The sequence below is a fragment of the Thunnus thynnus genome, chromosome 10 (genome assembly GCF_963924715.1).
Source record: "Thunnus thynnus chromosome 10, fThuThy2.1, whole genome shotgun sequence".
In the NCBI taxonomy this organism is placed as follows: domain Eukaryota; kingdom Metazoa; phylum Chordata; class Actinopteri; order Scombriformes; family Scombridae; genus Thunnus; species Thunnus thynnus.
This window is the reverse complement of record NC_089526.1, coordinates 11,688,035-11,703,757: the sequence shown is the minus strand read 5'-3', so window position 1 is coordinate 11,703,757 and position 15,723 is coordinate 11,688,035. Positions and strand designations below refer to the sequence as shown.

Genomic DNA, 15,723 nt, shown 5'->3' with positions numbered 1-15,723 from the left:
CATGAACTGCAGAGTAGAACATTTCTTTGTTTTTAAAACCCTCGGGCACTCCTCGATTTTTGTGGAAAATGGTTGCAGTAAACAGATCAATGTGTAAAGTAGGATACATTCTAGAGGATTTTATTTACATTTTTTTTATTTCCAGTGACATGCTTACAATAAAATTTTATCTTGTACCTTTACAAAGCAGTTTGTTAGAGAATGTAAATCTGCATGTTCATGAGAACTAAATTCCATATTTTTATTGACATTTTTTTTTACTGCATTTTCAATCACAGAGTAACCCAAATACACATGTTGTGTTACGGCAACACTTGGTCAGAATGTTTCATGAGACTGATGCTGATTTATGGGAAAAGCGTGATGACACACCAGCATAGTCTCTTTGCTGGTGTCAAAGTCAGTTTCCTTGTTAGATCAGAATTTACTGTAAATCTTAAGTGAAGGTCAAGATCCTCTGCTTGATTACATTAACTGAATGCACTGGGTAGCGTCAGTGTATTGAAATATATACTGTTTTTTCACCTAGCTGAGATGAACTCAAACAATGGGCTGTTCTGGAGAACTACAGTGAATGTAAAAGAAAAAGTAATACTTTATCGCTTATTGCATGAGAATGTATTTTTGGAGATTAAAATAGATAGAGACACAATATGCATCAACAGTCAAAACTCTAGAAACTCAATCATAGCTACAGTATTATTGGTCTAGAGGCACTTTTCATCCAAAATATGGAAGACAGGGTTACATTTGACTACAATGTCATACAAATACATTTAATTTTGAACAGATTAACTAAACTGTTCATCAAAAGGAAGGCAAATTGCACCTCCATAATAGCACATTACACAAAACTAAACATCTTTGCAATTAACTTTCAAATCACTCAACTATAGACACTATAGAAACTTCTCAAAACATTGTCTGTTTGCTGCTAGAGTGCTTGACATATAAACGAGGTCAACAGCAATATCATGTGAAATTTGACTATAGAGGATAAATCATCAGAATATCCCTCTCTGAACCTTCAGGTTGAGGATCTCTGCAGCCAGTTTCTCAGCATCCATCAGATGTGGGAACATTTCCATAACTGTATCCACCTGATGTGGGTTGAAGATGGCTTGCAGGTTCTTACGGAGTTCCAACCTTTGTGGGTCAAATGCCACTGGAGGTGGCTGTGGCTGGCCCCAGGAATGGTACTGCTGGCCCTTATAGGAACAGCGAGAGTTGTTGGGGTGTGAGGAATGGACCGAAGTGGGGAGACTACATGTTCTGGCATGGTGCAGCTCCTGAAAGGGATCAGACCAGTAATTTTGCTGATGATGAGGGGCTCCGCTATACTGGAGATTGGTGGGAAGACTGTGTTGGTGTGGTACACCATGTGGGAGCATGTGAGGAGGGTAGGTGTCATATTTGAGTTGACCGTTGTAGTCCAGGTTTCTACGATCTTGCTGGTGAGCTTTTGAGGGCACTACATGGGAGCAGCACCTGCAGGACTGGATGGTGTTATTTTTTTCTAAATGCACTGAGGCATGTTTGGGTCCAGCGAGGGCACTTTGCTGGTGGTGCCTGAGCATGTGGGAGTTGCTGAGGCAATGCGAAACATCAGAGTACTGGCTCTCATAAGAGCCAAGGCCAGAATCCAAGTATTCGTGAGAGAGGTTGGCATAGTAATGATTGGGCATTGAGTGCAGCGGGGGCCACTCTTTCTCACACTGGCCTCCTGTTGCAGAACATGGTATATGATTTGGACTGTTTCTAGGGTCATCACAGTACAGCAGTTTATTTTCACTAACCTGACTGGGATGTGAAGAAATTTGCTGGTCTTTTATGTGCTCTATGTTAGATTCTTGAGGATAGGAACAGGTGTTACGAACAGGCCCAGAATCAGACTGAAGCTGTCTGGGTGATAATCTGGAATTTCTTTCATCTTTTGTAGTAGAAATCTGGGCTTTCTCTCTTAATTCATCAGCTAAGGACAGGTAGGACTGGTTTACCCGCTCTGGATGGTAGAACTTGCATTTGATGCCGTAAGTGCACTTTTTGTCTGTGGAAAGCAAAAATGGAAAAACACACAAAAAATTATAGATCATCTCATTTGAGAACTGCATTCCTTCCATGTCAAAAACCTCTGAAAATGTGAAAAGTATGGCTGTGCATCTGCAGTATAAAAATATATAGTAGAAGGGATCCTCTTCCTGAGCTCTGTGCTAATCATATCTTACCATATGGACAGAGCTGTCTCTTTTGCTCTGTAGGTAGAGGCTTTTTCCTAAGGAAGTTGTCAAGACTGGGGCCGTGGCGTCCCAGAGGATCATCTGGGGGCATAAACCTGGTCAAATAAAAAAGAAAAAAATAAATTACTCATGGTTGACACTGTCATTTTTTGTGTGACAAATTAGCTGGCTGCTGCACAATTATGCTTCCCTGATTACACTCTATAGACACTACAGCAATATGCCCTCTGGAACCAAATTAAACGGCATTCACAGAAGGAAAATGTGAAACCACACAGGCTCAAGCAGAGAAACAGGCTAATTGCTTACTTGTCATTCACAAAGGAGTACATGAGGAGCCTTTCCTCGATGCATTTCTTCCACTCAGGTCTTTCTCCTTGCAGGTCACGGTATGTGTCGTTTGATACAATCACACCATCTGACTCGTATGCCAACTTGACGATAAAACGGTCATCATAGCAAACCACTCGCTTCCCCCCAACACGGCGCGATGGAGTGAAGACCACTATTTTCCGTTTTTCAAGCTCAGTTAGGATGTGTTGATCTGAAAGTGTAAACAATCATGAGTCAGACTGCTGTGAAGAGATAATGGAAAGATAGTGTAGTGGAGGTGTTTTTATTACCCTCTTACATTGTATTTAAAATGTTTTCAATGTATTTAACTGTTGTATGTCAGATTAAAAATTGTATACATGCAATAGTCATCATCCACAACTGCATGTTCAAGTTACAAAACCCACAAATATTATGAAAAAATGCAGTAAGCATTTTACAAAGCCCTGGCAATCAATCAAGGAAAACAAAATATGTCAAAGAAGGGATTACATAACCTGTACAAACATCCTATCTATGTACATGATACTGATAGTACTCAAAAAGAATGAATGAAAGCAGAACACACATACAGTACACGCAGAGTGTTTTTCACACAGATTAGAAGTGAAATGAAATGAAGCATGAAATCTGTGTAAATGAACAAGAGGCCAGGTTACATGAAAGTCAGACATGTATATGGCTCAACTATTGACTTACAGATAATAAACTCAAACACTTACAGCTCTTTTCATACTATCCGTTTATGTTATTCAGGGTGACTGTCGTCACTTAACCTCTTGGATGATTGTCAACAGTTGACGAAACTCTGCAAGTAAACTCGGTGTGATAGAAAAAAAAAAAACAGCTGTACTTCCTGATGGGGCTTTCCCAGGATTGACTGCGGGCTAATTTTTATTTCCTTGTTCACAGATTGAAAATAGAACCTTTGGATTACTCCACCCAGGCTGCAGTTACTAAATCATGAGAGCCACAGATGATGATCAGGTCCACCCTTCATTATATAGTTGTTATTGGAATTATCAGACGTTACGTAAGCATGACCAGTTTGACAACATGGCTGCATTGAGACTGAATAAAGGACAGCTTCTGTATTGGTGTGCAGCCTCTGGATTGTGTAAGAACACCCAAAAAATGTTACTGACCCAGCTGTTCTTTATTGCTTCCACTAGACACTGCACTAATTTTATCTCATATGTCCACACTTGATGTCATACTGACCTCATAAAGGAAACATGACTTCGTAGCCGCTTGGATAAACCTCTATTTCATAATCTAAAATGTGTTGCCCCATAACTTTGGCAAAAGTTCAGCAGTTTGGCCTCTGACAAAACTGAAACTTTATCTCATGGTTTCTGTGGTTATGAATCACAGATACAGGAATATGCATACAGCTACAGTGTTGAAAGAGATTTCAGCGGTGGTCATATTCACATTTCTCGGTAAAAGGGAAGCTCATTGACTGAATTTAACTTTAGGGGGTGAAGCAATCAAATGAGTAACTAAAGGAATAGTTCAACATTTTGGCAAATGTGCTTATTTTCCTTCTGGGGGAGAGTTAGATGAGAAGTTTAATAGGCTTTGCTCAATGGTAACAAAACCACCAACTCTAAAGCTCACTAGTACATATTATATCGTATTTGTTTAATCCATACAAAGTGTAAAAATGATAGTTAGGTTGTGTGCTGAACTATTACTTGGCCGGAACCAGTTGCCAAGCAAACAGTGGAGGCTCCGGGAAATACTGCTCCTAGCCAAGAAATAGAGAAAGAAGAAAACTCACCTGGAAACAGTGCATTGGCATTTTTTACACTCTGTTTTTTTATGGATTAAATAAATGAGATACATTACAGGCTGCATTGGACAAGAAAGGGCCAGACTAGCTACTTCCCCGTTTCCAGCCTTTGTGCTGAGCTAAGGTAACCAGCTGGTGGAAGTCGCCTTATATTTAACAGACACATATAAGAGTGTTATTGATCTTCTTATCTAACTCTCCGCCAGAAAGCAAACAAGTGGATTTCCCCAAACTATCGAACTAAGTGCAACAGTTATGGATGCTAAAATCAGATAGCAAACTTTTACTCAGAAGCAAAAACATTTCTAAGTATTTCTACCAAGTAGTGAAAAATCCAAAACAAAGCAATGCGGAAATCAACGTGAGCATCATGCACATCAAAACCTTTTGTCTGTGAGAAGCGTATTTAATTTAAGCTGAACCAAAAATGATTGATGTCATGTTAGCTATGCTGGCATCCAGCTCCCCAATGCTGGTATTTCTATTCATGTAATTAAGGGATTGCCTGAAGGCTAGGATAGTATAAAGACATTACTTTTTTTCCAACTATCAATGCTACTACCATGTCCAGAGCAGTGTTGTTTTGTTGTTTATTTCAATTTTATCTTAACCAATGCCATTGTTTGGCTTCTCTGCCTCATCTGCTTGATTGTACATTTCTTGTATGCTCACCTGTTATGGGGGCATCAGGTCTGGGCTGCTCCTTGCGCCAAGTGGGAACAAACACAGTAATGGTCTTATGACCTTTGTCCATGAAGAAATTCACGGCCAGCTGGATACCTCGGCATGAGAACACTTCCTTGTTGCCATGACTAAAAAAAGAGACAGGTGAGGGAACATGAGTACAAATGGCAATAAATAACTGACAGGGAAGGAGGGAAAAAAAAACAGTTGATCTATGTAAACATCATGTGTCTTTGATTTATCTCCCTGTGTGAACCCTCCCTCTAGCTATTACTTTGTGTGTGCTTCAGGTGTTGAACTTGAGAGGCGGAGATTTTTGAGGTGTGTGCCGAGAATTTGCATGTTGTAGCAGTGGCCTTTACAAAAACATGCACAGGCAGGGCGGTGAACGCCCGTCAGAAAAATCAAGTCACACGTCAATGTAGGCTAAATGTATGTTTCATTGCAATGAGGGATGTTAGCTTGAAACATGTTATTTTACAGGTGTTTGCTGTCCCTTGTTAGACAACACAAGCTTTTATTGTTATGTCTCTGGATGTGAAAATGAAAATGATTATGATTTAATTATACAAGTCCACGATCCCATGAGAGAAAGTAAAAAATTGTTATCAGGATTTGTCATTGGTGCTTACCTCATGGCAACATTGCTACCGTCAATAACAACAGGCCTCAATTCTGTCTCTGTCTTCTTCCTGTCCCTAAGTTGTGGTGTGATTCTCAAAGGTCCTTGGGCCCAACTTGGAGGCAGCAGAGAGTCTTTTCGGCCTGCCCTCTTCTCATCATTCTCAGTATTGGATATGCAGGGTGCCGTGCTGGTCCTGCTCCTAACCAGCTCTCCGAGCACAGAGTTGGTGTCTGTGCTCAGGCCCAGCTTCCTCAGAGCAGCCTTCACCTCTGCGGTGGTGTAACCCAGCTTCCTGAAGAAGTCCACTTCTCGCTGGAACTCCTCAGTGTCTGGTTCCAGCTGGTCTGAAGTTGAGCTCTGGCTGGAGAGTACCTGATCCATCCTTTAGTATCTGGGCCTTTTTTCAGCAGCATAGAAGATGTATTACATCTGCCTCTGGATTATATTCATGGAGTGACTGAAGGAAAATTATATTTAATTAGGAATACATGTTTATTTGACATAATTACATCTTTGGACATCCAGTTTTCTCTTTTATTGTCCTCTTTAAGAGCTTCAGTTAAGTACTGAGTCCACACTCACACTGAATCATACACTGTTTATTAAGGCCTGACATGTTCCAACTGATCGTTGAAGCTAAATATTCAAATCCAAGATGTTTTTGTTCAAATAAAGAAATACTCAAGATGTCTTTTGTGTACTTTTTACACATTTTCACAGTATTCAACCAAGAAACTCTGCATTTAACAGTTAGTTGTAAGAGTTTCACTGTTCTGTTGCACAGCATGACTTTGTAACCACTATTCCACCCACTGCTTGTCAAGGGGTTAAAGGATTGTCATACAATACATACCACATAGTTAAGTATATTTTATTTTAAGCTCTTTCATAGATTATATTTACCTACACTTCCCTTTCCTTCTTAACATGCTCTTGTCAGAATTGTCAGTTACCATTTTCCATGTTATTATGTATATTATATTATTTGATGTACCTGATAAAGCTTTAAGTAAGCATCCAATAAGTTTACTTTCATTTTACGGAACTACTGGAAATGCGCGATGCTGGTCTGTCAAACGATAATCAGGAGTCAAAATTAAATGGAAATGACTCGCCCACCTCACAGTTTCAGGCTGTTAATGGCCTGTCTTCCAAATATACAGTAGTCTGATCGCCAACTCAGCTTTTCACACAGCCTCGGTTAGTGAAATAAAGAGACTTTAACATAACAGGAAGACCAAATGCGCTGCTTTACGCACAAATAGCGTAACATATGTACATTAGACTGCCTTTGATTTTATAAACGTATGATAAGCGTTAATTTACCTCGGAAAACAAACCAAATGTTTACTGCTACCTGGTACAGGTGACGAGTATAAGTTTCCACCGCAAACCGGTAGGCAGGTTAGGTTACAGCCCATTTCTCGTCAACAAATCTCGCCACAGAGGCTAACTTACCTTCACTGTGCGCCTCTTTCTACTCTTGTTCCATATGTCAGCAGCCACTTAAGTCCTCTCAAGGTTTCAACAGTAACTTTGGCACAGTTAGGATTTCGTAGCGCCTCCCTCTTGACAAATGATTGCTTCCCTTCTTCTCTCTTCCTTCGGAGGCATGCAGAGCCATGAAAAATTTGCATATATGCGAGATAAGATAAGGTGTTCCTTTTCCTCTGGCTGTCAGTCACATGTAGTACACGAGTTAAAAAAAACAAACCTTCCCTATTCTTTATTGTTCTTGTTGTCCCTTGAGATTTACAGAATTTACAATGGCAATAAAAGCAATGAAACATTTAGGGTCAGAAATGTTGACCTCAAGTGCCCCAAGTGCTTTATAGGGAAATTACATAACAGGTTAGATTATTTAAATGAAAATAAAGTGATAGAAAAGTGTAATACAATCATGTTATAATAAACTAAGATAGTAGAAAAATGCTCCTTATTGAAAGACGCCCACCCACAACTCAGCATGTGCCCAACAAATACCAGTAAAGCTGATGTCTATGTGTTGCTCACATACAGTGCAGAGTCTGTGCTACAAGCTGTGATTTGTCCCTCTGACTAATTTCTGTTCTGGATTTTTACACAACAGATTTTAAAGCAATCTGTTTTTTATTTGTTGTTGTTGTTGTTGTTGTTTTTAAGGTTGTGCATATTTTGACAAAGGTAAAAATATTTCGGTAATCCAATGAGGAGATTTATGTGAGGAATCATTCATTAGTTTGGAGCAAAATACTATTATATTATTATAATACTGATAGATTTTTCTGGAACAAGACGCCCTCTAGTGGTTTGGAGTAAAATGCTCCCATTTTACCCACATTTATTTTTCTATGTAGTCTGATTTTTGACATACAGATATAAAATTGTATAAAAAATTATATAATAATAGTGAAGAATAAACCACCATTTAGTCATAGACAAGTCAGGTCAAGTCAATTTTTATTTGCATAGCCCAATATAATAGATCACAAATTTGCCTCAGGGAGCTTTATAGTCTGTACAACATTACAGCAACAACTTGACCTTTTTGAAGATACAATTGTACTCAGTGTACATAAAAAATAAAATGCTCTTGATTAGATAACATTCTTAATGTGAATTAGTAAATCTAAAATAAAACTGGTTCTAATATTCTACATTAACCTGTAAAACTGGGTTAGTTTGTGCAAGATCATGCTGTACATACTGTTTTTTTCCCCAGTAAATATGTGGGCTATTTAGTGCACACATTGCAACTAATATTTACAGCAGCCCAAGTCTGTTTGTGCTATAATTTGGCCACTAGATGTCATCCTTGCTTCATTTTATCCTACTGAATGAACTCTCATCGGGAAGATTATGGAAGATGTTGGTCTGCAGATGATTATAACTTGAATAGGATGCCGGTTAAGCTGTGAAGTCCTGTGTAGTGTCTGTGTGTGTGTGTGTGTGTGTGTTCGCCACCAGCTCATCGTTGCTGGCTGCAGCTCATTGCCCTGCAGTAATATCAGGCCTTGCAGACACCTGGGACCAGTGGTGTGGGCCCTCAGAGGAGGCAACTGCTTGGCAACTGGCCCTGATTACTTTCTCCACTCTCCGGAACTCAACTCTGTGTATGCCATTAAACAGCTCCACACAGTGTGATCCCAGCTTGACCGTGCCATTAACCCTGAACACAAAGGGTTGTTTACAAATGCACACACACAAGCACACACACATACACACACACACACACACACACACACACAGAAGCGCACACACATAGATTCACACTCTGGTACACGTGAGTTCTCCGTGACTTTATATGTGGGAGAGATTCCAAGTGCATTATGAAAAAATATCAGTTGTATTACACTTGGCATGAAGGACATTTATATAGTATTTTATTGAATTTAATCTGTAACAGCTCCATTTAGCCTATAGGAGGCTGTGGTTGAGTGTATTGTTTTGTAATTTATGGCTAGATTACTTTGGAAGGCGTTATTGCCATCCAGAAAGCTTTTGTTCAGTAATGCAAATCTCGTATCTTGCTGAGAATCCAAGTGCCCACGATTGGATGAGATTAGTGCAGATTGGGTATTGTGAACATCAAACGCTTATTTCCTTAACATCTTGAGGGAGGCATTGCCCTGCTCAAAGGCATATCTTTTTCCTCCAGGCAGGTGCAGTTTGGCAAGGCTTGTTAAACCTGAGACAGTTGATCAAACATTCAACCAGGCTCATTGTGCTGCTGAGAGCTTTTGGATGTGGTTGGGATAGTGCGGTGCTGATAAAACCAGCTTTGTAGTGCCTCAGTGCTAGCTTCCTTTTGCTATTCCTTTCATTGACTGCCCGGGTCAGCCGTCTGTCAGAAAAATTAATTTTTGTATGATTTCTTTAAAAAGAACCAAAGTAAAGAAAAGGCAGCCTTTAACTGGAGTAATCCATCTTGCGCCAATGGTGTCAGAGTGATTCACGATTTCCAATTTAGCCACGGTTTGAATCTAAAGTAAATCAGGCAGGACGGCTCCACCCTTTGTGCAGCCGGACGACAAACCCTCAGTGACAAGAGCTCTCAAATGAACATATCCCGCACATTCATCTTGTTCATTTATTACTTCAGACACCCCACTGCCTGTCCTACACAGATCAGCAAGCAAAGACCTCCTGGCATTGTGTGTGAGTGTAGAGGAGGTAAGACATTAGAGCTGGCTAGGTGGGTAGCACTGATAGAAGATAGTACAAAAGAGCAGTAGAATGGAGAGGGTCCAGGTTTTGAGTCTGTGTTTAATTAGATTTGCTTTGATTAGTGACAACTGAATTGCCTGAACAGGATGTGAGCAGAGAATTGCAATGTAGCAGCTATTTCAGCCTGCTGGTCATGGACATCCACCCTCTGAGATATACACTGGACATTTTGTGTTTAAGTAGACATCATGTACACTAATTTGTTTTGGTTTTTCTTAATAGGAGTAGTTTGTTAACCTTTTACTGGTCAGCAATTAATTAACAGGGCGTGCTTCAGATTTGTTCGACTGTACATACATACACAAGAGACTTCATGAGATATGTTCAGAACTGCTATAAGCAATATTTTATATTTTATTTCAATAATAAATCAAATGACTATGTGACTATGTAATCTGAAGCAAGTTGCGTAGTGACAAACCTACAGACAATTGTAATCCAACTCTGCAGTTCCCCTTACCTCTACAGAGGTTTTTAGCATTTTTATTGTTTATTGTTTATTGTTTTATTGTTATTGTTTTGGTTTTAGGGCCTCCAACTTTATTTTGTTTTGGTTCACTAAAAACCCACAGTACGCTACCTGCCCACCACCACATGGCAGACAGACAAAGTTAGTGACAAGCTGGGGAAACACAGTAGAGCATTTAGCAGTTAGAGAACCTTTTTTTCCCTCAGGAGTTGGTGGAGACCAAAATAGAGCTCACTACAAAATTCTTGCACTGGTTTACAGACAGGTGTGTTGATTAGATTATAAATTGATTATAATTGGATTATAAACTGTGACTGTGAAGCAAACATGAATCACTTGTACTTTTTTCTGTTAATGATGGTCCAAAACATTGTTAACCTAAACAGAGCTAAAAGGAGAGTTAAATTGGACTTCTATTTATTAGGTGGCAAGAACCCTAAATGAGTGCTAATGTTGCTCCATGTCTGCAGTATGTGTAAATAAGCAAATGCTTGCTAGCAACTTTGCCTTATCAACTTAAAATCTGATAACATGTCACTGTTTATAGCTTGTTGCTGGTGCCATCAAGTGTTAAAAAAATGAGGGTTTTTTTTTTTGGTGTTTTTTGTTTGGAGAAAGTGTATTTTTAGAATTTGGGTGAACTGAGCCTTTAACTGTCCAAAAAGCATGCAGACACTCACTTCTTTACTTGAAATAAATGTGGTCCAGCCAGCCACAGATCATTTAAAGATGATCACATGTAGGTGCACTGGATACCAGCCTTTGCAGGTGCAACCTCAGCATGGAGCCCTGGCCTCATCCAAGAGCACCAACAATGTCCTGATTAATTGTTCCTGTCATTTAGGCCTACCTGTTATTCTGCATATTACTCATATCTGCTCCAACCATGGCACACACTCACAGCAGTGCATGAGGACGTGCATTACAAGTACACATGGTTGCAAACAGACCCACGGACGTGGTCACTATCACACACAACAACACACAAACAAAACCCCTTCCAATGCCTGGCCTCATGTGTGATAGCAATTCATGCTCAGGCAGTCAGGCAACGCTCCAAGGTATTCATTACTATTGATGTCAGAATGCACAACAAGAAGTGATGGCTGAACCTCCTGCAGTCTGTACTGTTTAAAGCCGAGCTCCTCTCCCCCAGCTGTTGCTCTGTCTTCACTTAGGAGGGGAGACTGTGATGATTAATGCACCTCTGCTGGGATCTCGGGGAAAGAACCTGGAGTTTCTGCTGAAGTGCTTCGCTCACATTGTGGTGATTCAGTCACACAATATCTGTACTGCGGTGGAGCAATGCTGAAAAATAACTGCATCAAAATTGAAAATCATAACGGTCTCGCATTCTGCCATGTGTGCCAGTGTGCTGCTCGAGATAGATTAAGCTGATGCCTGTTTGCTCTGAGTATTGTCTTGAAAGTGCTGCTGTTTCTCACTGTTAGCTACCAGTTTTTTTCCAAAAGTTTTTCAACTTGTAGCAGTCTTTATCAATCAAGTAAGTTACAGCCTGTAGGGGCTAAGCATGAAAAAATAATCTTATGTCACTGTTATTGGTTTATCATGGTAGTAAATTATGGTTTATGGCATGTTAAAAGTGTTTGAAGGAAGGTTAATAGAAAGAAATTTCCTTTCTACCGAATAAAAAAGGTAACAGTTTTATGGTGTGACAGCTATTCTCTGTCCTTGCATTCAGTAGATGATTACTTTGATGTCTTTCCCCCTCGGGGCCCCTGTTCTTTGCTGACGGTGCTCAGTGGTGGTGTTTAACCTGTATACTGATAAGACAAACTTGATTGGGCTTGGTTGAGGTGCTGAACGCCGGAGATACTGGTCTTCTCTGTGAGTGCAGTTGTTCAAAGATTTCTCCTCTCATTGCAGTCTGCAGGGTTTGGGTGTAAGTCTTTGTAGCTTGGCTGGTAGTTCAATAATGCTTTAATAGATTCTAATCACTTCTAATTTCTTCTCTTGTGGTATAAAATTCACAATTGTTGGTTGGATTTTTCTCAATGTATTAAAGAGTGGAATCAACACTATTCAGAATTTGATCAAATAAAACACTCCGTCATTTATATGTCACCAAATAATGATGTAATTAAAGGAAAACCATTAATAAATTAGATTAAAATTTCTTTGCGTCAGTACTAACAAAACCTATTAGTGTGGCCTGCCCTCTAGTGGTCAAAGATGGAAAACACAGGCACAGTGTTGTGTGTACGTGAACTTCAAAGTTTGATACATTTAGAGGTTCTGTACACACAGAAGGATTCAAGATTTCAATATTTAAATACAAAGATTTAAACGTTGTAGTCCAGACTTCTCAAGAAGATAGGTGGGTGACAAATTACATGAAAAATGAGTAGCGAAACAAAACAAAAGATATTTTCATACTGGGAGCGAGGGGTCACTTGAATGATTTGATGAATATCAAATGATGAAAACGAGAACAGCGAGAGATGAGAGATGAGAATAATCTGCCTTGGTCTTCACAGTCACCGGGTCTCAATACAATGAAACACTTATGGGAGATTTTTGACCAGCATTTTCGACAGCGCTCTCCACCATAATCAAAACACCTAATAATGGAATATATCTTGACAGAATGGTGTTCAACCTCCAGTAGTATTTCCATATGTATCTATGTATATACATTTCACATTTTATATACTCCTGCAGACCCACATTTGAATGGTAATAGCCTCAAATACATTTACAGACCTCATAATAATATATTCTTTCCCTGACCTGTGATAAATATGACTTAACATTTTGATTATCCTGAGAGAAACACTGAAGAGAAAAATCCACCTTTGTGGTAAAAGGTTCAAGTGTGTTTAAGAGGTGCTTGAAAAAGAAATAACAGCCATCAATTCAACTGGGGGTTGAATTTTCTTTCTTTTTTTTTGCCAGGTTATACCTACAGGGTCATGGTGGGGTGTTGACAGCTCTTGTGCTCCACTCTGTATTTGTGGGCATTAGTTTGCTGTCAGTAGTGTACCATGGGGCGACTGTTGCCATTAGCTGTTAGATTTCTGATTCACACCCAGTGGGAATGGACTCTCAGGAGCCAAGTTGCCAACTGGCTGAGATAATGTACAGTAGGCCGTGTTTTCCTGCTTTGTCCTCTTTGGCTGAACTAAATCTGCATGTCGTTCTGGCCTTTGTATCTTTGACCAGTGACTCACGTAAAGTACAGTAGGGCTGTAACTAAGAATTATTTTCATCATCATTTAATCTGCCAATTATTTGTTTGATTGATTGGTCAATAAAACATCATTCCAACAGTCCAAGAACCGAAGACATTCAATTTGCAATGAAGCGAACCACCTTGGATGACATTGCATCACATTGGAGAAGATGAGACCAAATAATTTGACATTAATGATTGTCAAAATAGTTGGCGGTTAATCTTCTGTCAATTAAATTGTTGCAGCACTAAAAGAAACCAATAGACCTTTTGAGTAACAGAAACTAAAATTTTATTTTCATTCCATATGTTTTGTGGTATTGTCATGACATATTTTATTTATCATTATTGTTTATTTTCATTTCCTGTTTATGTTTTTTATTAACACTTTCAGTAGAACCTGATGCAATGCAAGTCAAAATCTTACAGTAAATCACTGGAGAACAGGCAAAGGTCAAATAAAAAACGGCATAAATACAAATGTGGGGCAGCACATTATCATAATAAAAATAGTAAGAATATTTACTTTCTATTCTGTTTCTTTCTTTATAAAAAATTACAAAATTAACCACATTTCATAGAACTTCCTTTGGTAATTATTAGTACTTGCAAGAGATTCAAAAGAAGCAATGTTTGTCATTAATTTGAACCATTCAGCAAAGTCTGGCTGTTTTCTGACTCTTTCAGTGATGGAGAACAATCCTTGCAGTACCATAATGTTGTTTTTAATCTTGTACTGAGAAGTGCTTTGGGCTACAAATGTGCTATACAAAATGTAACCTACTCGACTACCGTATAAGAACCAGTTGGTCTGACTGCTGCCACATTGTCTGAGGAAGTATAGATTTTTGGCACTACTTCAATATGATTTGCTTGTAAATTCCCAGTGTGATTCCCAGAGATGCATAAAATATAAATGTGTGAAGGAGAGTTTGACATTGAGCAGTTCAAGGAGGGATATGAGTCTGAATTCGTGGATGGAGAGATGGATAGGTGGATAAGAATCTATAAGAGAGCTTGAAGTGTTGTATTTGATCATATACAATGTAGAAAATGTGGAAGCTGTACTGTTAAATGAAGAAGCATTGTCCCTCTTGTCATGATTAATGAAGTTCTTTGGATATGACAACGGATTCTGTAATAGCTCCATTAGGAACGCCCCCTAAAGATTGATACAGTACCTTACCCACCCTGCGGACCACTATCATGCTTTTTACTATGTGTGCTTTGGGGGGCTGTACTGTGTCATTTTGATGAGCTCTAAATCACTTACATCTTCCACTGAGGAAAAGGCTCAAGCCACTAAGAGAGAATGATGCTACTTTTTTTTTTTTTTCTTTTTGCTTGGTTGCTTTCCAACAGTTTATAGAGCTTTTAACCCCACACCAGGCTTTGTTTTCCTCTCCTCAGTGATGTGTAAAAATGTAATTCTTCCTTATCATGACCCAAACATGCAGCCATTCATCCAGTGCCTGCCAGTTTTTATTTGCTCAGCTTCAGTTCGCTTGTCAGCCTCATGCCATGAATACCTGAAATGGAATTTCGAGTGGTTAAACACAGGTAGTAATTCACTATTTTTTTCTCTAATGAAAATTATTACCATACAATACTATGCACATTATGTTGTTTTTAGCTTTGGGGCTTAATAGTGGAATAATTTCTTGTCGTTTCATTGCCAAGAACTTTAATGGAATTTCTGGATAATTGCAAGAATGCTAATGGAATTCAGAGCTTTTGGGATGTAAAATTGCATAAAACAAATACTATGAAGGTGGATGAATCACAACCAGAATTAGTATTGCTAATATCAGTAATGAGAAAACAAAAGGAATTGCACGCGGAAGCACTTATGATTCATGAGACAGAGAGGGCGTACATCACATGAAGATCAGGATTTTTTGCTAAAAAACATATGACATGAACTAATAAGATGATTTGATGCTCAGTAAAGCAGAGTCAACAGTAAGCAGCCATGCAGGCGGTTGCAGATCTGCAAGACATAAGCAGTCTCAGTCTCCTGTAAAGCAGTACTGTGGGGGAAATAAGTAACGTTTCAATTACAGTATACATGGAAAGGGCATCTCTGCAGCATGATTGATATGTCATTCTAACAATGTCCAATTAAAAAGGGAGAATGCTTTCATTATTCTTTTATTAGAATACCCGTGCCTGAAACTGCAT

The 15,723-nt window shown here is 39.1% G+C and overlaps 1 protein-coding gene across 1 annotated transcript; it reads right to left on the bottom strand.

Moving 5' to 3' along the window:
- Window positions 1-117: 117 nt before the first annotated feature.
- Window positions 118-7,378, bottom strand: LOC137191106 (endoribonuclease ZC3H12A). The gene is made up of 6 exons (XM_067600938.1): window positions 7,133-7,378; window positions 5,682-6,131; window positions 5,038-5,177; window positions 2,547-2,781; window positions 2,226-2,332; window positions 118-2,047 (listed from the first exon to the last, which is right to left on the bottom strand). The coding sequence occupies exons 2-6, from the start codon at window positions 6,053-6,055 to the stop codon at window positions 1,005-1,007; spliced, it is 1,899 nt and encodes a 632-aa protein (XP_067457039.1). The 5' UTR covers window positions 6,056-6,131; window positions 7,133-7,378; the 3' UTR covers window positions 118-1,004.
- Window positions 7,379-15,723: the final 8,345 nt, after the last annotated feature.